Genomic DNA, 22,802 nt, shown 5'->3' with positions numbered 1-22,802 from the left:
ACCCCTTCCCTAAATCCCTGGCCCACTTGTGAGAAGTTCTATGCAGATATCTTGGCATGTTTGATGGGCTTTTTCCCATTTATGCTGGATAGGTAGAAAGCGGCATGGCCACAGGACACATCAATGGAGGTGGGACAGTCACCATGTATGTGCAAACATTTAAATGAAGTACATGAGACAGTTGTCTTGCAGACAGGTTGGCTGAAGAAGCTGAAGCTATGAAAGGTAGAAATATATACAGTATTATTATTGAATGTCATTGGTCTTAAGCAATAATACAGTACTTTCCTTACAAAGGTATATAACAAAATATGACCCCTGAATATGTACAGTGATTGTATATAAATAGCAGAACAAACACTTTGTAAAGATGATAGTGTACATTTATTTACTTTTAAACTTTTGTTTTATTCTGTTCTGGCAAAAATAGGACTTAAAGCAACTTGTCAAGTCACCCTCCCATCTAGAAGGTTAAATGCTGTTGCATATTCAGAAATGGCAAGCTAAGAAATGAATTCAGTGGGGAAAAGGTAGTGGAGAAAAAATACAGGCTTTGAAAAGGTAGGATGTGTATATAAAATGTTTCTTTTCCATCCCTTCCTGCAGTGTTGTTAACATCCATCCTCCGTTTATTCTCGCCATAATTCACATAATAAAAGATGTTAAAATAGTGCAAGGAGGTGAAAGAAAATGGAAGTCAATTATACTGTTTCTTCACACAGAATAGCTATGTGAATGCTTGCTGTTAATTAAGTGTAATTATTTCATAATGACATGCTATGCATAAACTAGCAAGTACAAGAGGAGGCAAGGAAAAACAGTCTAAATAGGCATTAGCATCCATTCATCGTTTGGGCAATCCCCGTTTTCTTTACAGATTTCATTTACTTTACTTCCCCCCACTTGATATGATTGCATTCAAAACCAGAGGAGAATCAAAGTACAAGATAAACACTTTTCCGACCATTAATTTTTCTGGCTTTGAGGCCTAGGTGGTGTGTGCTTCTCTGTTTAGGATACCCAAAGAGAACTCTGTTGAAAAATTCTGTATCAGCTGTAGATGCTTTCCTGCAGGTTACAAAAAACCATATCTTCTGGATCTTACGAAACAGAAAATTCACCACTTCTGCTTCATCAGAAGGTTCTTCATAGACAGGTTGCTTCATGTTCTCGTAGGCAGACATAATGACAGCTTGAAACAAATTTATCAAAACACAGATCATCACTATCATGAATGAAGCTAAAAAGAGCCCCCCCAGCACTCTGTTGGATTTAAAGGCAGTGTCCTTGAAAGCTGAAACACAATAAGAGAATACTGTCTGAGCAGAATGGGTCATTGTATTGTAGTTCCATTCATACTGGCCAAATACTAGGTAGCCAAATGCCATGTATACAAAAAAGTACACTGCTACGACTAAAGCCATAGAACAGATGCCAGGAAGAGCTGCTAAAATAGATCGTTGAGCTAGACGTACATCGTAGAAGAATCGGGAATACCGAAGAGTTTTCAAAACTATAAGAAATGTCAAAAAACCTAGAGTTATCCGCAGAGTTTTATCGAGATGAGAAACTTTATGAAATGGAATGAATTTACCTGGCTGAAACAAATGCAACTCTATTAGGCTTGGAGCCAGTTTAAATTTGAAGGCAAGCTGTAGCAGAAAAAACAAACACACAGCCTTGATTCCAAAATTAATTAAATTTGAAACTTCTTTCAAGTATTTTAGCTGTTGTCGTTCTACCACAGAAAATTCATCAATGATATAAAAAACAAGCATACAACCCACAGCTATGTAAACAAACTTTTCCCTCTTACTTAGCTCCTTGAAAATTGGAAGTTTGTAGGAATGGATCCACAAGGTTGTGTTAACAGGGCCCAAATGAGAAATTTCAAATACAACTGATATACTGCAAAATAAATCTACATCTGAATTAAAAGTTGTCATCTCAACTATTAGTGCCCAGGTATTTTCATCAAGCCAGTTGCTGCTTTCTAAAACATCAATTCTACTTGTTGAATTGGGCATTTGTTCTTCTGTATAAAAATTAAATGTGTAGCCTCCGGCTCCATATGTGTTTAGTTCTCCATATGTACTGTATTTCCACGGATCAGTGACAAACTGATAAATGAAGCCTGGGAAGTAGCTGAATTTATTAGAAACAGATTTATTCACTGGGTTTGTCCAAGTCCCAAGATGATCTCTTTGTTCTTCTTTGTCAGTACCATACTTGTGAAGGCAGTGGCTTTTACTGATCACAAATTTATTCACAAAACTATGTGGGTAGAAGCATTCTTTTGTAGTATTCTTTGCTCTCACCTGCCGTATTCTGGGCAAACCAACAATTTTTGACCATGTCTGCAAAAGATAGGTTGGTTGTTTTTCGTTGTGAATCAAGGGCAGGAAGACATTTCTCAGCCAGGTGTAAATGCCCTCTACTTTATTGACATCTGAGAGTCCTAGAGAGATTTTGTTATGAATCTCTTGATTGTAATAGAAACTAGTGGTATTTTCCATTGAGTAAGCAATGTTTAAAATAAGGATCAAAAAGATGAAGTGAGATATGACATCCTTTATGAAAACAAATGCTTGGTGTTGACTTTTTTGTCTTTTCTTGAAAATTGTAATTTCATCCTCTTCTAAGGGATGATACTGCTTGGTGCCTCTCATTCTAACTAGATCATAGTGCAATTCCCGCATATCATCAGCATCCATCATTGTGTCATTTAGTTTAATCTCTAAGAAGCTTTCTTTGCCTGACCACTGAATCCTTTTACAGTATGTGGGATAAAGTGTCTTTAAGGCTGAAGAAATCCCTATATTTAGGGGTTGTAACAAAAATATGCTCAGCCACAATGAGATGGCAGATGCTGCTAGCCAATCTAATGATGTCTCATAGTCGTAGGGCAGACCGTATAATATGATAAAAAATGATGACAGTGTTGAAATAATCAAAACCAACATCCACAAAATGTATTTATTCCACCAAGATATTTTTATTTGTGGCCTTTTAGGAAACAGCATGATGGGAATATTTTGTGGTCTTGTTTTATGACTTCTGCTCTTCTCCAGATAATAATTTTTAAAATTGCTGTTGCTTTTGGCATCTTGAGGCATGTCCTCTTCTGCAGCGATTATATTTGCATCACCCTCAGAAATTGTGCAGCAACTTATTGCAGTTTGCTCCCATTTCATCTTTTTCTGTTGTTCCAAATTTAGTGCTTCTGAATCTGAAGCACTAAAAATTCTCATATGGAAATGATCCCCTGGGATTTTTGAAGCTGTTTCTATAAGGTACCATTTTTGTAGATATTCCTTCCAGTTTCTGAGACTTCCAGGCATAAAAGCAGAATATTCTTTAGATGGAACCAGTTTTGGATTCTGTGCCGAGGGCTCATTTTGAGAATATTTGAATAAAGCTGCTACTGTAATTTGCAAAGGGAAGGAAATGCAAGCACCTAGAATCCCAAATATAATGGGTCTCAAATAGTGTAGTTGTTTTGAAAATCTTTGTTGATCTTCATCAGTACTGAAGAACATAATGTTAAACAGCAAGATACACAACAGTATTGGTAAACAACATGATAATCTCTGAAGCCTGTTAAAAGAACCAGTGCAGACATGAGCAAAGATAGAAAGCCATAAGTGATTATCTACCAGATCATTGGCAAAGCTTATTAAAAAGAAATACATTTTGTTTAAAGGTGCAGTTGGTTGAGTAAAAACAAATGATCTCTCTATCAGGCTGTCTTCCGTATCAAGAGATAACCATTTTTGGCACATGAACAGCCAACATTGTTTAGTGAATATATTTTCCACTTTCACTCTACTCAAGAACCAGTTAGGGGAAGAACCTGCGTTATTGTGCCAGATCCGAAGGCAATAAACAATCCCCAAGTCATTCTTAGTGGTCAGGAGAAAAGTATTGATGGCTCCACGAGAAAAGGTCAGATATGCAGGGTGTTTTAAGCAGTGTACATCACTGGTAGCTCTTTCACCTACTAGCTGAATAAAAACATCAGCTGTAGTTCCTGCTCTCAGACGACTGCCTGTGAATATGGTAACCAGGTAGCACATTTTGTCAAAGGGGCCATTGTCTGGCAAAACTATGACAGGGACTCTGCTTTCCACATCAGCTCTATCTTTCCTCATTGTCCAGATAGCCAAGAAGATGTAGGTTATGAAAATGAAAAGGACCGTCAGGGTTGTCACTGGGTTTTTATAGATCTGGGTTGACTGGATTATTTTCGTCTCTACCAGGTTAGAGTACGGAGTTACTTTGCCAGCTACAAAGGTGATGTCATTTCCGGAAGTTCTTAGCTGGGGGTTTGCAGTCCTTAAAATCCGCCTTTTGCCTGTGCAGATGCAATGTAACTTTTGCCAGCTGATCTGTGGGCCAAGGCTGCAGAACCCTTCTTTCCAATGACTGTCAACTCCATCCAGGTACAGGCAGTCAGCAGTAAAAACCTGAATGCCAATCAGCTGAGTCCTTTCATTCTTTACAAAAAGATCTGCTTTTAAGACAATGGAGATGTTCAACTTTTCTGCAGTGTTGCTTTGGAAAATGGATCTGAGCAATGTCTGAGAAAGACAAAATACATAAGGAGTTTGAAGGGCACATTCGTCGTCATTGAAATTCTTTACCTTTGGTATGGAAGGCTTGTCATGGGAAACACTAAAAGAAGCGATAGCAGGATAGTTGATCTTCAAACCTAGATAAATAAATACCTGGAAAGTAAGCTTCATTTTTGTGACAATCTGGATGAAAATATTTTTGGACTGCCTAAATACTTCAAAACTAAATTGTCCAGTTGCTTCAGAAAGCTTTCTGTCTTGCCCTATTTTAATCTCAAAAATGGCAGACTTCTCATCGTTTATGTTCATGGTTATTTCAGCTGTATCAGGCACAATCTTCACCATGTCACCGTTAGATTTGGTTGCTGTCATCTTGAATCCAGTTACCCCAGTACGAATGTCATTGGTATATGGCAACCAAGGAAAAGGATTCTTGTCAAACTCATACAGAACAGTGGAAACCACAGCATCCCCCGGTAGTTCGTCACCCTCTTCCTGCTTTATTTTGGGGAAAAATAAATTCTTGCTGTCTTTTCTTTTAGAGAAAGCATTGGGAACATCCCACTTCTCATCCTTCCTCAAAATAATGGTCCAATCTTTGACTTCCATAATAGTTTCATTTTCTCCTGGTACTTTTCCGTGTAAAATTAAGTCGACTAAAACCTCGGTGGTAGAAATAGTTGCCTTAATTCCATTTCTGTGGACATTTTTGTGTTCTAACAAAGAAGCTTTCAGTACGTTGGACAACCCTGCAAGAATAGCAGTGCCAAGAACCTCAGTTTCCTTTGATCCTAAGTCTTTGTTCCTATGCTTTTTCAGTTCTTTGCTCACTTCTTTTAGTTTTCTCACAGCAAGTAATTGTGATTTCCTGTTTACTTCTGTGATTTCCTGTGTTATTTGAAAAATACATGAGATCATTTGGTTTGCTTCCATTACTTCTGTTGTAGGGATTTCTATAGATCTATTTAGAAGGATTTCTCGCAGTTCAGACTTCGTGGAATGAAATCTTTGCAAACCTTCTATGTCATTCAAAGTAGAAGCTACCATGTAGACAAAATAGCCTGCACTAAAGTAATCTCCACTTTTGAGAAAAGTTGTTATTGGAGCTGTTCGTCCACTGGATAAACCATTTAACTGATTTAGAATGACATCAGTTTGCTTGCCTTTTAAAACACTATGCACTGTTGTCTGTAAAGATATTTGAGAATAGGCTCCTAATGCATCATATACTTCAACATATACAGTCAAAGCATATTGCTTGGAGGGTTCACCAATGGGTAGAAAAGATGCTGGGATTTTTGGCTGATGACCAAAATACACAATTGTTCCGAAGGTGCTCTTTTCTATGGGATGCTTTCTATTAATGTTCAATGTATCCAGTGCTGCTTTGACTTTATATGTAAGAGGCAAGTGTGTATCTTTAAACCCATGACATTGAATAATGAATTTTGTTAGAAATGCCATTCCTGTGGGAGGGTTAAGAACACAGTTTCCAACCAATGGTGGTGAATTCACAAAAAATAAATAATTATAGACTGATGATTTGTCACCCTGTATACTCACTTTTAAGACAAGAGAGTATGATTGTTCTGGGATATCTACAAAACTGAAAGGATTTATGCATATATAAGAATTAGTTCTCCCAGTTGTAGTTTTAGTGTCCCAATCAAAATGGAGTTCAGTGGAATTTCCAGAGAAAAGTGACCAATGGTAGAGTGGCCTGCTCGATCTTCTGCAATTCAGACATTTCCCAGAAAGACAAAATCTTTCTGTTGGTATTAATGATCTACCACAATTTTCAATGCATGCAACATCCAACACAAGTGGAGAGCTAGGTTGCACATGTACCATTTGTTCAGCCTGAGCTGTTCGGCTTCCTTTTTGAACAATTAAACGAAAATAATAAGTAGCATTTTCCTGAAGTGTTTCAGGTTGCACAGTTTGAATTGGATCACAGGACCGAGACCATTTCAGATCTGCTTGTTCTGGATGACACTTCCCATTTGCACTTAGAGCCATGGACGTGTAATCGGCTTTTTGTTTTGTACAGTACCATGTAAATACGAGTCCTTCAAAAGGCTGGGCTGAATCGAGGTCAGAGGAAGCAGATCCATCCAGAGTCCACCTGTTGGAAAAGCCAACTGTCTGCAGATATCCTCCAGCTATGACAGCCACAAGACTGCCCGCCCCAATCTCGACAAACACTGAATCGGAACCTTCAACCGTCTCCAGAGTATCCACTGTCATTAATTTTACAGTAAAATTAAATAGATATAAACCATAATCTAAGCTAGAACCAGGAACTCTTATCATGGTGTGATTTCTTCTGCCAATGCCAGGAGGGTTGAAAGGGTTTGACCAGTCTGGAGCAGTTTTCACATTTAGGACTTTATAGATTTTCCAGAAAAATATTCTTTGTTTCAAAACTGAACAATTCACCTGGGCATCCGCAAAGAGAGCAAAATGTTTCCTCTTGCTATAATTTAACACAGAGTTAGTAGTACCAGATTTCAAAATTTTAACTTTGTTTATGAAACAGATTCTCTGAAGGCAAACCACTGTGGATTCCATGGTTTTTGAAGCATAAGCATGGACTGTAGCTTTTAAAATAGCGTGCGCACGCCCACATCTTGTGCATTTTACTTCTGACACAAAGCCTGCGTACAGGGCAGGATTGAAGGATAAAGCAGAGTGAGGAATAAAATGGGCAGCATTTCTGAATCGATCCCTGTAAGTATAAGTACTGTTTTGAAGAAGGTGTTCTCTCCTTGAATCAAAAAGTTGCAAATTGAAAGTCCATTTGCAGTGTAATAGAGGATGTTGCAGAGGAATAAACCACACAACATAGACCAAACTTTGTAAGAAAGATGGCCCACTGTTGAAAATGTGGATTTCTATATCTTTCTCTGGAAGGGACCTCAGTAGGCCTCCTTTCCTATTAAGATATAAGTGTAGGTTGAACTTATACCACTGTGATTTGAGAAATTCAATGGTGATCAGGTAAGATAAGCTCTGCTGCTGGTAAAAGATGTAGTGAATGCTCGAGAGGTTGCCAGAGGCATTGGTAAGATTTGTTTCCTGGGTGGAATAATAGAGTGCCCGTGTATGGCTAAAAAAATAAGTGCCTGCCTTAATTTTCTGTGTGTTGAGAGTAAGGTGAACTGGAGGGTCATTCTTGGATGTCAGACTTAAGGTGGCACTTGTGTAGCTTAGCTCTCCACTCAGGTCCACAGACCTTGCCTCTTCAGTACAAAAGTCCATGTTGGCCACCAGTTTTTTCCTTGAAAGGCGTAGAATGGGGGTAACAGAGTAATTGTTCTGCAGAGCATATGGGTTGTAGAAGGTAGACCAAATCCCTGTGTCTTTGAGAGCCAGCAGTCTATAGGCCATTTTTTGGGAGCCAACAGATGTGAGATTCCAAGAGAGGCTGATAGTCCTGTGAGAGATCCTGAGCCATTTGGAATGGGTACTGAAAAGTAGTAGTAGAGTGGGTTCCACCTGCAAATCTAAGCTAAGGCTTTCCCGAGGCTCTTGTTCAGCATACAAGGAAGAAATAAATAATGCTTGGTGGATGTAATGCACCATCAGGCGATAGGTGATGTAGGAGGCACAACGGTGCTGTAGCTCACCATCATGGCAGTGAGCAGCTGAGGGATAACCACTGGTGGGAAGAAAAAGGACCATGGTTCTCCTTGGACGGCTGTAGAAGTAGTGCCAGCTTGAATTGTTGAGGCATGCACACCAGCCCAGCTGCACTGGCTGTCGCTCAGGCATTGAAAGGCTGAGCGACCAAAGGAGGAAGAGATGGACATCTTGGCCAAAGACTTCAGTGCTCAGGTTGCTGTGAAGACATACAGGTAATTTAGAAGAAAGTGATATATCCTGTAGGGTGATGCAGCTGGTGGAGTCCCGGAGCAGATATGTGGCTTGACTTGCCAAATTGGGGCCCAGGATTATCTGGCCTGACCAAGGAATTATATGGTGAATAAAAGTGGCACTCCAGTACCTGCAACAGTAAAAAGATGGCAATTTTGTCTGGAGCATCCCAATCCTTGAAATGAAGCTTGGAGCTCTTAAATACTGCAGCCTGCATCTGTCCCACATACACAAGCTCTGGAGGTTGCCTTTTTGCTGGTAATAGATACGGTTGAGTTGGTTGGTGCAGCTGACAAACAGCGGTGGTAATAGTAAATAAGAGGGCATGGCGGCTGCATACTGGAAATTGCACGCACAGACAGAGAGGGCCAGGGAGAACAATAGGGAGTGCATCCTCCAGATTAGAAAAAAAAATTGTAATTGGAGCAACCATTGTCTTCAACTGCCACAGAGTGAATGTCTGGCCGAATTCTAGAATTCGACACATTGCTCGGGAACCGGTATTCAAGCTGTTCTAAGTTGCTGGGAACATTTTCTTGTCATTCCATGACTGTGCTGATCATTAGAAAACTACTGGCAGCAGTTCTCTAATGATTTGGACTTGAAAATCCATAAATACCAGCCAGTATAACTAATGGTCATGAAATGAGTTGGAATCTAATAATATTTGGATGGCCACAGCTTCCACATACTTCATAGTTTGTTTTCCTGCTGGGGATCCTATCATTTGGATTTGCCTACAGTATTAAACCTAGGATGTTCTGTATGCAAATTATGAGCTTTGCCACTGACCGATGGCCCTTCCTCAAATGTACAATAAAGGATTACTTTTTATGTGTGGATGACTAATAATATATCAGAATTGTATTTTGGATTACATATCAGTCAACAACAATATTTAAAGAACTGTATTTTATGTTCTCTAATTCTTTTTACATGTAGATCAGTAAATTGACACATTTCAAATAAGGACCAGATAGTAATATTGTAATGAGATGTGAGCTTAGCTTTAATACTCTTCAGAACATTCTTTTCAAGACTGATTTTGTGCTTGTTACACTGAAAGAATTAAGTGATTTCAGCGGGTCACGCTTACTGAATAGGTTTTGCCTAGCCTACTTCCCTTCTCATGTAGCTACTTCGAAGGAGTAGGTCTTGCCTGTGTTGGAGGGATGCTCATCAGCTCAATTGCTGCCCCTGAATAGTGGGTGGGTGGAGGGAGGGAGGGAGGGAGGGAGGGAGGGGGGAGCTGGATTCACCTCCTCCTAAGGAATCTCCTAGTTGAGTGTCTACAAAGTGCAAGTATTCATTTATATTGCTGGGGAAAAACTGAAAAAGTCTAAAGAATTCAAAATAAAAAGAGTCAAGAGTCCTCAAAGGAAGAGAGGAATGAGAAAGCAAGGATGTATTATCCTGACAGCCCAACAAACCCAGGATCAGCAAAGCTGCCCCCACTGTTTTCATATCTTCAAGGCTCATATTGGTCTGGTTAGTCACCTGCATGTCCATCAATGTGCTACTGCTCAACTTTAACTTTTCACTTCTTTTCTTTGGTGAATCTGATGGAGATGATTTTTTTAAGACAAAGGACTGTTATTAAAGTTCTCCTCCAACACATTTCAAATGAATCAATTATTGTCAGTTGCCTTCACTGTCCTATTTTCATATCAGTACTGTACAAAGTAATTGGGAATACCATAGCAAAGATGATCTTCACCTTGGTCTGCAGTGACACATTTTTACACTTGATCTTGTCTAGTTTCTTCATAGTCACCCTTTCCAACCTTCTGATTTCTTTGCTATAGTCTCCATTTGGATTGATGGCTCCCACACACACAGATAGCCAAACACCCATGGACCTACAGTTACTTCACTTACTGTTTTCCAGTCTGTGAGCTGTTGTTTTGTCTTCCATATTTGTTGGCATATTCTTGCTGACAGAATAAGCCTCTGTAGCTTAAAATATTTCTATTGATGTCCCATCTATTCGTAGAGATATATTTCTTCCAAGTGCTTTGAGAGCCACTTTCACTTCGCTTTCTAAAATTGCAAATTCATGATCACAACTGTGGCGCTTGCCCTCATGGCCCATTTGTCTCACTAAACACAGAGCTCACAAAGGCAAACCAAAACATCTCCTGACATGCTGCGACCAATTGATCTCCTTATCAACTTACTTTACTTAGAAAAGATGAAGGTCCATTCAGTACTGACTTTTTAATAGAACAGGTTTATTTATTACAGTTGGTTTCTGGAGCAATTCATAAGCACATTCTTCAAGTTTCATCAAGCTTCAATATTAACCTTCTATAGTAGTTATCACAGTTTACACTCAGACTAATCACTCCTCAGACCCCAAACTATCCTTCTCTCTCTGATTCCTAATACAGACTGAACTCAGACTTTCTCCTCCTCTCTCAGGCTCTGCCTTTTAACATCCCTTGTGGCCCAACAATTCTTCTACTTTTCTTCTTCAGCTAAACTCCGAGTCAGTGGTTTCCAATCCTGAGTCCCCAGTTATTCTTGGACTAAAACCTCCAGAGGCCTTCAATATTAGCTGTGCTGGCCAGGATTTCTGGGAGTAGTAGCCCAAGAATATCTTGGGACCCAGGGTTGGGAACCACTGCTTTAAGTGATATTCACAAAATGTGGTTAGCATCATAATCTGCTCCTGGTCTTGTTGAGGTACACAGAATACTTATGTCTGTGTTATCTATCCACTGCTTCCAATTAAATAGTATATTCCTTATCAGTGACTCCTTCTCAAACTGAGAGGAAGTAAGAGTTGAGATACCCTAAGGCTCAGTTCTGGGTCTAGTGCTCTTCAACGTTCTTATTAGTAACTTGAATGAGGGAGTTCAAGGAATGCTTATCAAATTTGTGGATGACACAAAATTGGATGCAATTGCTAATTCCCTGCAAAATGGAATCAAAATTTAAAAAAAAATGATCTTGATAGGCTTGAGCACTGTGCTGAAAACAGCAGAAAGAAATTTAACAGGGATACGTGAAAAAATCTGCACCTAGAGGGGAAAAACAAATAGTTACATGCTGGAAGATACTAGTGAGAAGGATCTTGGAATTGTTGTAGGTCCCAAGTTGTATATACTCCAGCAATACAATGCGGCTGCAAAAGTGGCCAATGCTATTTTTATATACTGCCCATCTAGCAATCACTACTCTGAGCAAGAAAAAAAGCCATCAATTCTGGAATTATTATAATGCAATAAATTATCTCACCAACAAAATACACAAACCAAGATGGCAGCCGAATAAAAATTTCAAAGCACACAATGCAAGATTCCTTTCCTCTTCCTTCCTCTGTCCCAATAGATTGTGGAGAACTTCCCCAAAAGCTTCCTTCAAACACCTCTGTTTTTAGAAGCTTTTTAAGATGTGTAGAGAGGGTGGTTGCTGTAACTCCTGGGGGAGAACATTCCATAAGTAGGGTGCTGCTGCTGAGAAATCCTGGTTTCTAATTGATGTTTTCTGGGATTCTTGACTGATCAGTACCTTCAGGCATGAGGTCTGTGTAAACTAGATCAGCCTGAACTAGGCAGAAGATGTTCAGACAACAAGGTCCCAAACCATTTAGGGCTTTAAATGTTAGAACACGAACCTTGAACCTAGCATGGAAGTAGCACTAATTATATCTGGTGACATCTTGTTTCTGCCCTAGTTTCTCCAAGTATTGCCTTTTTAGCCCCGCAGGACTTTGTCATCTCCTGGAAGGCAAACAGCTGCTAGCCTTTGTGAAGAGACAGATGTTTCCTGGTTTCCCTCCTGCAACTGCCTCACTGCATATAGTGGCTGAAATAGGCGCAATAGAATTATTATTATTTTACATTAAATGCTCTGTATAAAAAGAAATCAAACTAAGCCAGTAAATCAATAAAATAGGGTGAAAGTGTAAAAAAATTCCACATCAGTCAAAGGTCAAGTTAATCTAAAATTTATTCCAGTAAGCAGAAAAGTTTGGAATATAACAGAACATTGGGTGGCTTGCTTAATATGAATTCGTACAACATAAACTCATTTTGACTTTACAAAATCTCAAGCATCAAGCAAATAATTCAGTGCAGTAACAGTGGATATATTCAAAAATTATCCAATAATATGTTTATGAAACAAGAAAGAATATATGTAAATTAAATTAAATACTTGGGGGATTTAAAACTGTTGCATGCCTATTGTGTAGCATTAATATAAATCTAACCAAAGTAGATGCCTAAGATAATTCTAGGACACTGCTATTAAATATTTTTGCATGTTATAGTGTATACACTGCTGGAGTAAATACAGCTTTCTGAGTCCTTTGTTTGTCACTGATCTTCATTTAGATAACTTTCCAGTGGACAAATTGAAATTGTTCTAAGTATATAAGCAGAATAAGCAAGAAATACCTCTTTAACAAACTAATGCAAAGCCAGTATTGTCAAAAGCAAACTCAAGGTAGCTGATTGCTGACTGTAAAATACTTTCTAGCTACACATTTTGCCTTTTCAGTGTCTGTTAGTACAAACCACAAATACATGCACTCCAGACTTAAGCTGATCAGTTCTTTTGTAGGTTGTTCTGCTGTAGAGATGTGTTCACATGGAAGATTATCTCAGCCCATACTAAGAATGTATGTGTACATCATCACTCATAGGCAACCATCTTAAATGTGAACTTTGAGTCACTAGTAGAGATGGGCATAAACCATCCCAGCTTCCCTGCCCCACCTCCACTGGGCGCTGCCTCTGAGTGGGTGCTCACTGGAGGAGACCCTTCTGGGAACCACGAAGCACCTGTTTGGCTGAGAAATGAACCAAGATGATATCCTGAACTGGTGGTTCATGCCCATCTCTAGTCACTACCCTAGATTTATGAGGTCCAGTAAATCACCAGCATTCCTGCCAAAGACTGACATCCTAAAATGTAAAGAGCACCACATCAAAAATTTAAATTGTTATGGAAATCAATAAGATGTCTGAGAAGGAACTGTGTGGAAATATGGAACCTGGATAATATAAATAAGGTAATCACTTATAGGACAGTGTTAAAGAAACCAATTTTAATGTATTTTAAATAACTTCGTCAAAGTTAAAGCTAAACTTTTTATTGATTACTCTGCTTCTCAATCTAGTAACCTGAAAGTTCTTCTTGGTTTTCCAAATAGTAAACGGTTGAAAATATGTGTTTCTGTTGTGGTCTGTGAACCAGTAGTAGCAAAAAACCATCCCCTGTAAATTTTCTGGACTATATAATATATGATTTCTGCTTCGTGTGAATGGTGTTCATAGACAGGTATTTTCATGTCAACATGGGAAGATATTAGTATAACTTGGCTTAAGTTGACAAAAACACAAATCATTACCACCATAAAAGAGCCTAAGAAAAGACCTCCCAGAAACTCATCAGATGAAAATTCAGTGTTCCTAAATGCCAAGGCACAATAAGATAATATAGTAGTAAAGGAGTAAATTACATTATGAAAATTCCACTCATGTTGTCCAAATCCTAGATACCCAAGTGACATATATGCAAAAAAAAATATGCCCCCTGCTATAGACAGATTAATCATTGTAGGTATAGCTGCATATAAGGATTTTTGGGCCAAGCGTACACCATACAAAAATCTGAAATAGCGGTACATTTTCAAAACTAGGAGAAAAGCTAAAAATCCCATAATTATCCTGATGACTTGATCAAATTGAGAAACTGCATGGAAAGGAATGAACCGTTCCTGATGTTGTAAATAAAACTGCACTAAGTCAAAAGCTAGCTTAAATTTGAATAGAAGTAGCACTAGAAAAACAGTGCAAGTTGTCTTAATTCCAAAGTTGATTATGTTGGCAGCTGTACTTATATACCTCAGCCTTTTTTGATACAACACACGACATTCATCAGCAATGTACACTATCAGCATATATATAGTGCCTAACAACAACAAAATTTGACTTTTGGATTGGTCACTGAAAAGGGGAAGCCTGTAAGAATGAACTGACACACTACTGTTGACAGAACCAATATCAGAAGACTCGAATATGATAGAAATACTGCAGAAAAGATCTGCATCTGGATTAAAAGTGGTCAATTCAACAATTAGTGCCCAGGTCTTATCATCAAGCCAGTTGCTCGTTTCCAAAGTTTTTAACCTTGTTGTTGAATTAGCTTTTGGTTCTCCTGGGAAAAAATAAAAACTATATCCTCTGGATGGATAGCTATTTAATTCTCCATATGAGTTATATTCCCACTGAGTAGTGGGATGTTCAAAGGTGAAGCCTAAAAAGCCACTGCTATAATTGGGAAGTGAACTATTGACTGGCATTGCCCATGACCCAAAGTAGTTAGTCTGGTCTTCTGGGTCAATTCCATATTTCTTTTGGCAATGAGTGCCACTCAAAATGTATGTATTTGCCAAGCCATGTGGAAAATAACATGTTGATATAGAATCTGTACTTCTAATTTGCCTCATTCTGGGCAATCCAAGGACTTTCGACCAAGTATTTAAAAGATAGGTTGGTTGATACTCATTGTGTATCAATGGCACAAAGATATCCTTCACCCAATTGTAAATGTCTTCTATTGTATGTACTTTGGATAAGCCAACAGAAAATCTGTTATACATAAGTTGATTGTAATAAAAACTATTAGTGATTTCGGCAGGGTGTGTAGCATTTAAAATTAAGGTTAAGAAAACTAGATGACAGAGCATATTCTTTACAAAAATATAACCCAGATTTTTAATCTTCTCTATCCTTCGCAATACTGTGAGTTCCTCCTCGTTTATTGGCTGGTATTGCTTGGAAGCTCTCAGTCTGAGGAGCTCACGATGTGACTGTGCCATCTCTTCCATGGTCATAATTCTCCCATGAAACTGGATATCTGGATAGCGTAACCATGGGAGTTTTGCACAAAATTTTGCAGAACCAGTATTCCATGCCGCTATTGCAACTATCTTTACAGTCTCAAACAAAAACACACTTAAGCAAAATGATGTCAAGGATGCTATTAACCATTCGAATGATGTTTTCTCATCATAAGACAAGCCATGTAATATGATGAAAAATGATGACAGCCCAGATGTACAGAATACAAAGGACCAAGCGATGACTAGAAAACATAAAAGAAGTTGTGGTTTCTGTATTTTCTCAGAAAATGTTTCCTTTTTTGCTGCATTATTATTGGCATTGAGATCCATGAGTGAGAATGGTTTGGACTTCTTCTTTGTAAGTGGAGCATCTTTTAGACTGGCCTCTTTAGAAGAGCTTTCTGATAGAAAGGATGACTTTTCTTTTACCTGAGGATCTCTGTTACACCATGAAGGCTTCTTCACTGAGTACTTAAACAAGGTTGTCACTATTAGCTCCACAGGGATGGACATTAAAGCACTTTGAATGCCAATTCTTATAGATCTTAAGGTCTGCAGATCTACTAAATGGACATGTTGCTCATATTCAATACTGAAGAACATAATGTTAAACACAAGGGAGCTCAATAGTATTGCTAAGCAGCAAGACAGCCTTTGGAATCTGCTGAAAGAGTCATCAATACTATGAGCAAAGACAGACAGCCACAGGTGGTCATTACTTAATCCATGGCTAACCATGATTAAAAAAGTATCGATTGTGCTTAAGGGTACATTTGGGTTTGTAACTGGAAAAGTCCTTTCTATTTGGCAGTCATCCTTGCCAAGAGCGAACCACTTTCTACACATAAATAGCCATGACTGCTTAGTATCCGTATTTTGGACTTTGACACGACTTAAATACCAGTTAGAACCAAAGTAGCAATTATTGTGCCAAACGCGAAGTGAAGAAAGTTCTCCTAAGTCCATCTCTGTAGTCAGGAGAAAAGTGTTGACAGCTCCTCGGTGGAAGTTTCTTGGGAACAGAGGATGCTTTAATTGGTGCACATCACTGACCCCATTTTGGCCAGTCAGCTGAATAAAGACAGTAGCTTGGGTGCCTGCTCGTAGACGGCTCCCTGTGTATATGGTAAGTAAGTATCTTGTCTTGTCAAAGGGATCATTATCTGGCAAGTCTATGATGCAGTCCCTCTTGCGTATTTTATCTTTTCCTAAGACATAGATAGCCAAAAAAATGTAGGTGATAAAGATGGCAAATACTGTCCACCATGTTACAGGATTTTGGCCAGTCTCTGATAAAAGAGATCTTTCTTTATCAACTTGACTAGGGAATAGAGCTACCTTGCTGGCCAAAAATCTAATGCCAGAGGTCTCTGCTGGCCTAGGAATGGCTTTTCTTGTGGTGGGTTCTCTTGCTTCACAAATGCAATGTATCTTGGACCAGCTGGTCTGGTGGCCAAGGCTACACGTTCCTTCTTTCCATTGGCTCTGAATGCCGACCAGATCCAGGCATTCAGCAGCAAAAAGAGCAATGCGGACAATCTTTGTTGTTCGGTCTCGAACAATTGGGTGCGACTGTAAGACAATAGAAATATTCAGTTTGTCTACTGCATTGTTGCTGACCTGGGGCCAAAATAATGAGTGAGGAAGGCAAAGTATATATGGAGCCTTAATTTCACAATCAGTAATATTATTTTGTGTTTTATTTGCTATCGGGGGACTGTGGTGGGAAACAATATATATAGCTACAGGAGGGTGACTGATATTATGACCTAGGTATATAAATACCTGGAAAGTAATCTTTATTTTAGATACAATCTGGATAAAAACATCTTTGGAACCTCTCCTTATTTCAAAACTAAAGCCTCCAGTTGTTTTAGAGAGCTTTTTGTCTGGTCCTACAGTCAAGTCAAAGAGTCCCCCATCTTTTCTAGCCATGATGACCTCAGCTACATCAGGTGTGATGCTGACTGTGTCACCATTAGATTTGGTTCCCGTCATTTTGAATCCAGCCACCACTGTGCCAATGTCTTTTGTAAAAAGCAACCAAGGAAAGGGATTGATTTCAAATTCATAAAAAGCAGTGGAAACTATAGCATCTACCTGTAATTCAGGATGATGGCTCTCCTTCAATTTGGGATGAAAACAGTTTCTACAGTATTTTTTGTCCGATAAACTGCCAGAAATGTCCCACTTTTCATCTTTCCGTAAGTGGATGGTCCAGTATTTGGTCTCCAGGTGGGTTTCGTGTTCCCCAGGGACTTTACCTTGTAAGATTAGATCTGCTAAAATTTCCATCACCAAAATAGTTTCTCTTACAACAGCCACATTGATGTTTCCAGTGCTCAGGAGAGAGGCTGTCAACACATTAGACAGCCCAGTGAAAATGCCGCTGCCAAGGATCTCGGTTTGCTTAGAACCTATGTCCCTGTGCCTTTTTAGAGCTTCACTGACTTCTTTTAGTTTTCTGACTGCAAGCAGTTGTGATTCTCTGTTTACCTCATTAGTTTCATATGTCACTTGGCAAATGCTCAAAATCACTTGGTTTATTTCCTGTACATCCATGGTAGGTATACCTGCAATCATATTAAGGAGTGTTTGCCGCAAATCAGTTTTAGAGCTTTGAATAGTAGATGAAACCTTGATGTTATTTAAAAGAGAGGCCATTGTATATATAAAATAACCTGTTTTAAGGTGATTTTCTGATAGTGGCAAGTTTGTCATAGGAGCATCTTGTCTACCAAGTAAAGCATATAATTTCTGATGAACAATATCAGCTGACTTACTTTTTCTTTGATTGCGCACAGTTGCTTGTAAAGTTACTTGAGAACAGGCGCCAAGGGAATCATATACTTGAACATATATTATCAAGGCAGAATTTGCAGATGGCATACCAACTGGGAGAAAAAAGTGAGGAGTTTTATGTTTCTGACCAGCATATACTATTATTCCCAAAGTACTATTCTCTATTGAAGAAATAGTACCAGTTTTCTTTTGATTAGCTGCTGCTATTACTTTATATGTAAGAGGCCCATTCTTATCTTCAAATCCATTACACTGAATAATGAATTTTGTTAAGAATGCTGTACCTGTCCTTGGATTAAGAACACATTTTCCTATCTGAGGAGGACCATTAACATAGAAAAAGTACTTATAGGTAGCTGACTCTCCGTCCTTTGTTACGATGGTCAGACTAAGAATATACGACTGCTCTGCCCTGGATACAAATGCAAAAGCGTTTATGTGTAGATATGAATTTGATCGTCCTGTTGTGGTTTTGGAAGACCAGTCAAAATCTATTTCGCTGGATTTTGCTGAATGCAGTGACCAACGATAGAGAGGCTTGATAGTTTTACAATTCAGGCATTTCCCAGAAAGACAGAATCTTTCTGTTGGAATTACTGATGTACCACAATTTTCAATACAAGTGACATTCAGGATTAGGGCAGAGTGACCCTGCACAGACACTGTTTGCTCAGTCTGAGCTGTTCTGCTACCATTCTGAACCACCAGGAGAAAATAATACAAAGTATTTCCTGGAAGTGTTTGGGGTTGCACTATTTGAATTGGATCTGAAGAAGATATCCATTTCAAACCTACCTGATCTGGATGACATTTCTTATTTCTGCTTAGAGTCATTGATATATAGTCTGTTTTTTGTTTAGTGCAATACCAAGTAAATGTTAGTTCTTCAGAGGGCTGAATGGTATTACCATTAGAGAACGCCGATCCATTGAGTGCCCACTGCTCAGAAAATCTCACTGTCCGGAAATTGCCTCCATCAATGACAGCCACTAAGTTATCAGGCCCAATCTCAATAAACACTGAATCAGAGGCTATTTTGGTATCCCATGTATCCAATGATGTTAATTTCATGGTGAAATTAAAGAGATACAATCCACAATCTAAGCTAGAACTAGGCACTTTTAATGTGGCAACATTTCTTTTTCCAATACCAGGTGGGTTAAAAGGTTTTGACCAGTTGGGTGTATGTGCCATGTTTGGAACTTTATAGATGTTCCAAACAATATGTGTTTGTTTCTGGCCTGGGCAATTTATCTGTGCATCAGCAGTCACAGTAAATTCTGTCCCTTGAGTATAATACATGATATGCTTAGAAGTGCTAGACTTCTGGATATTAATATCTGTAATAGAACAATGTTGATATTGGCAGGCTATCCTGGATTCTATTATTTTTGAAGCATAAGTGTTGAATGTAGCTTTTAAAGTAATTGGCATAGAGTAATTGCTGGTGCATTTCACTTTTGCTACAAATCCAGTGTACATGGCAGGACTGAAAGGCAAGTAAGAATCAGGAATGAAATGTGTAGCATTTCTGACTTGATCTAGGTATGTAAAGGTATCATTCTGAATGGGATACTTAACTCTTGAATCAAAAAGCTGCAAGTTAAAAGTCCACTCACACTGTAGTAGAGGGTGCTGCACTGGAATAAACCATACAATATAGAAAAGTCTTTCTTCGAGAGAACTGCTGTTGAAAACATGAATATCAAACTCTTTTTCTCCTAGAGATTTGAACAGAGTTCCGTTTCGGTTCAGATATATATGCATGCTGAACCTGAATAATTGTAGCTGTAGAAATTCAGCAATGAGCAGGTAAGAGAAGCTTGCTTGCTGGTAAAAGATATAGTGAGAACTGGAATTATTACCAGTGGCACTTTCTTGAGTAGAATAGAAGAGTCCCAATGTATGGCTAACAATATATGTGCCCAGTTTGATTTTTGCTGGGTTGAGTGCAAGATAAATAGGGGCTGCACTGCTTGTGCTGAAAATCAGAGTCTCATTAGAGAAATTAAGTTGTCCTGTCAACTCTTCAGTCAAGTTTTCATTGGTATGGAAGTAGATGCTAGCCACCACCTTTTCCTTGGAATTATGTGGTGTGTGAACAGCACAGAAATTCCTGTGGAGAGAAAAAGGGTTGTAGTTATAGGTGCGAGACCACCCTCTTCTACCTTGCATATCCAATAGTTTGTAAGTTACTGTCCCTTGGCTGAGTGGTAGAAATCTCCAAGAAAGGTGGAGTGTCCCATGTGGGTGGCTCAATAATTTAGAATTTGCACTAAAGACATGAAGCAGAGCAGGTTCCACAAAGAAATCCATGCTAAGGCTGATTGGAGGTCCATCCTCAATACTGACTGAAGCAGTGTGGATTCCACGGCGGGGATAGCGTACAGTCAAGTGGTAGTTGTAGTATGACCGACAGACCCGATACAGTTCTGCATTAGGGTAAGCAGCAAATGGAGGCGGATCACTATATTGGTTGCTAGGAATGAGGATGTCTGCAGGACTACCCTTTCGACTCCTGAAGTGGTAGATCCATGTGGAACTCTTAAGACGTGCACACCAACCCAGCTGTACCGGCTGCCATTCGAAAACTGGGACTGTGTGCGGCCAGAATAGAAAGAGACGGACATCCTGCCCAGAGACTTGAATACTCAGATTGTGGTAAAAGCACAAAGGTGCTTCACACATAGCTGATGTACACTGTACTGTGATCTGACTATAAGCCCATGGTGGATGCGGACCTTCTCCAGCCAGGCCTGAACCCAGCGTCAGATGACCTGACCAGTGATTTGTAGTGTTTACCAAGATGGAATCTCGGTACCATTGGCAGTAAGGAGGGGATTGGAAGTCAGGCTCTTCCTTTCCATGATTGATTTCCTTCCCAGAATTCACTCTTGAGTACCGCATCACAATATATCTATCCCAGAGACATGAGATTCGGAGGTCATTGTCTTGTCGTTGATAAACACGATTTTCCGGCTTTGAGCAAGTGACTGATAAAGGTGGTGGCAGGAAATCAGAAAGTGTAACTGCTTGGTATTGGGGGAAACACAAACGACAGAAGAGAAGTACAAGACAGAAAAGGCACCTCATCATTGGCAAAGAAACCTGAGTTGGTTGAGCTAGCAACAACTGTCTCCCAGCAACATCAAGGGTCAGAGTGGATTCTAGAATCTTTCTGCTGTTGCCTTGGGCCGCCTTCAGTATATTTTCAATATGGTCATGGTATTTGTGCCTTTCTTTCTTTACCCAGGATTCTACATTCCTCTTCCTAGCCTTCACATGTCACATTGTTCTGGATTTATTTATACCTGTATTTATTATAATGAAATATTTTAATAGCACTTCACATTGCATATGTATATTGTTATACATGCACACATAGTTACAGTGGGGTCTTGACTTAAGAACAGCTTGAGTTAAGAACATTTTGACTTAAGAACCACTCTCTTAGGAAGATATTGACTTGACTTACATACTTAGATTTGAGTTAAGAACTGAAAAAAACCACGTGGGAGGCAGGGAAAGTGCAAAATTTGAACTTTCCGTTAACTGTTGGCCAGTGAAAAGGGTGCCTGCCTGCTTCCTCACTCCTCCCAGCGTTTAGAGAGTGGATTGGGAGACAGTCTTCGGACTGCCTGGTATTGTACTGCCTGGACTGTATTTTCCCTGCCTTCCCTGAACCTTTCTTGACCTAAGAAAAAAAGAAACAAAATATCCCCCTCTAGTGGTCGAAGGCAGAATAGCAGCTTCCCATTAGTTTCTATGGACGGAAAAGAGCAGATACGAATCAAATGGTTTTCAATGCATTCCTATGGGAAATGCAGATTTGACCTGAGAACTTTTTGACTTGAGAACCGCCTTCCAAAACGGATTAAGTTCTCAAGTCAAGACCCCACTGTATGTATGTATAGCAATAGGCATATGTAATGTGTGTAATTTTTGGTAACTTTGTGGCATTTCCGTTTTGACAATATTACTGGCAGCAGAAAATGAAGTCTGACTAAGAATTTCATAGGAATATATTGGTTCTAGAAAGCATGTCTACGTACATGCATATACACAGACTGAATCCCATAAAAGTGCTTTCCCCCCCTTCTGCTTTAAGTGCAGCCAAAATATAGTTTGAACAGGATTTGAAACTTTTTTGAGGTGGTACCATTTGAGATTCAATGAGAAGGGTGCATATTTGAATCTTTCAGTGAGGGATGGGGCAGTACAGTGATGCCTGCTTTAAGCCAAAAACTACTATGTAACAGAGAAAGGATATCATAAGGGGGGATGTTCTTAGTTATCATGTGAGCAGCCAGAAGGCTAATCCTCACCTGAAATTCCAGGCAGTACTAAAAGTTTTGCTAATTTGAGTGGGAACTAGTCTTGGGCTAATCAAATGGGATACTAGATACTAGAATAAATATTGAATGCACTGTATCACTTCCCAAAATTAATTCCCAATTTCTTGACCTATTAAGGAAAGATTCATTTTAAGGGAACATTTAAAAGCTCATATTTTCAAGCTCAAAATAATACAAATTCTTCATGAGTACCACCACTTCATTAGAAGAACTGAAACACTCAAATTCTTTTCAGGAGCAATTAAAGACATTGCTTTTCAGGGAAGCTTTCCACACCGACCCCAACTGACCACCTTTCCCCCCCCCCTTTTCCCCTCCACTTCTTACCCTCCCCTCTTT

At 39.2% G+C, this 22,802-nt stretch overlaps 3 protein-coding genes across 4 annotated transcripts in view; 1 reads left to right on the top strand and 2 right to left on the bottom strand.

Annotated features, from left to right (window-relative positions):
* The window catches only part of TTC38 (tetratricopeptide repeat domain 38), a 97,042-nt gene that overhangs the window by 6,573 nt on the left and 67,667 nt on the right, over window positions 1–22,802 (top strand). The gene's annotated exons all lie outside the window — the stretch shown is intronic.
* On the bottom strand, window positions 136–9,578 carry LOC110074968 (polycystin family receptor for egg jelly). The gene has a single exon (XM_078394149.1). It carries the CDS (start codon window positions 8,841–8,843, stop codon window positions 936–938), a length of 7,908 nt encoding a protein of 2,635 aa, XP_078250275.1. The 5' UTR covers window positions 8,844–9,578; the 3' UTR covers window positions 136–935.
* LOC110074969 (polycystin family receptor for egg jelly-like) lies at window positions 9,701–21,462 on the bottom strand. Its single transcript, XM_020785762.3, has one exon. It carries the CDS (start codon window positions 21,202–21,204, stop codon window positions 13,570–13,572), a length of 7,635 nt encoding a protein of 2,544 aa, XP_020641421.3. The 5' UTR covers window positions 21,205–21,462; the 3' UTR covers window positions 9,701–13,569.

Source organism: Pogona vitticeps, chromosome 5 (assembly GCF_051106095.1).
Source record: "Pogona vitticeps strain Pit_001003342236 chromosome 5, PviZW2.1, whole genome shotgun sequence".
Lineage (NCBI taxonomy): Eukaryota > Metazoa > Chordata > Lepidosauria > Squamata > Agamidae > Pogona > Pogona vitticeps.
Note: the sequence above shows the minus strand (reverse complement) of the source record. Positions and strands in the feature narration are given on the sequence as shown.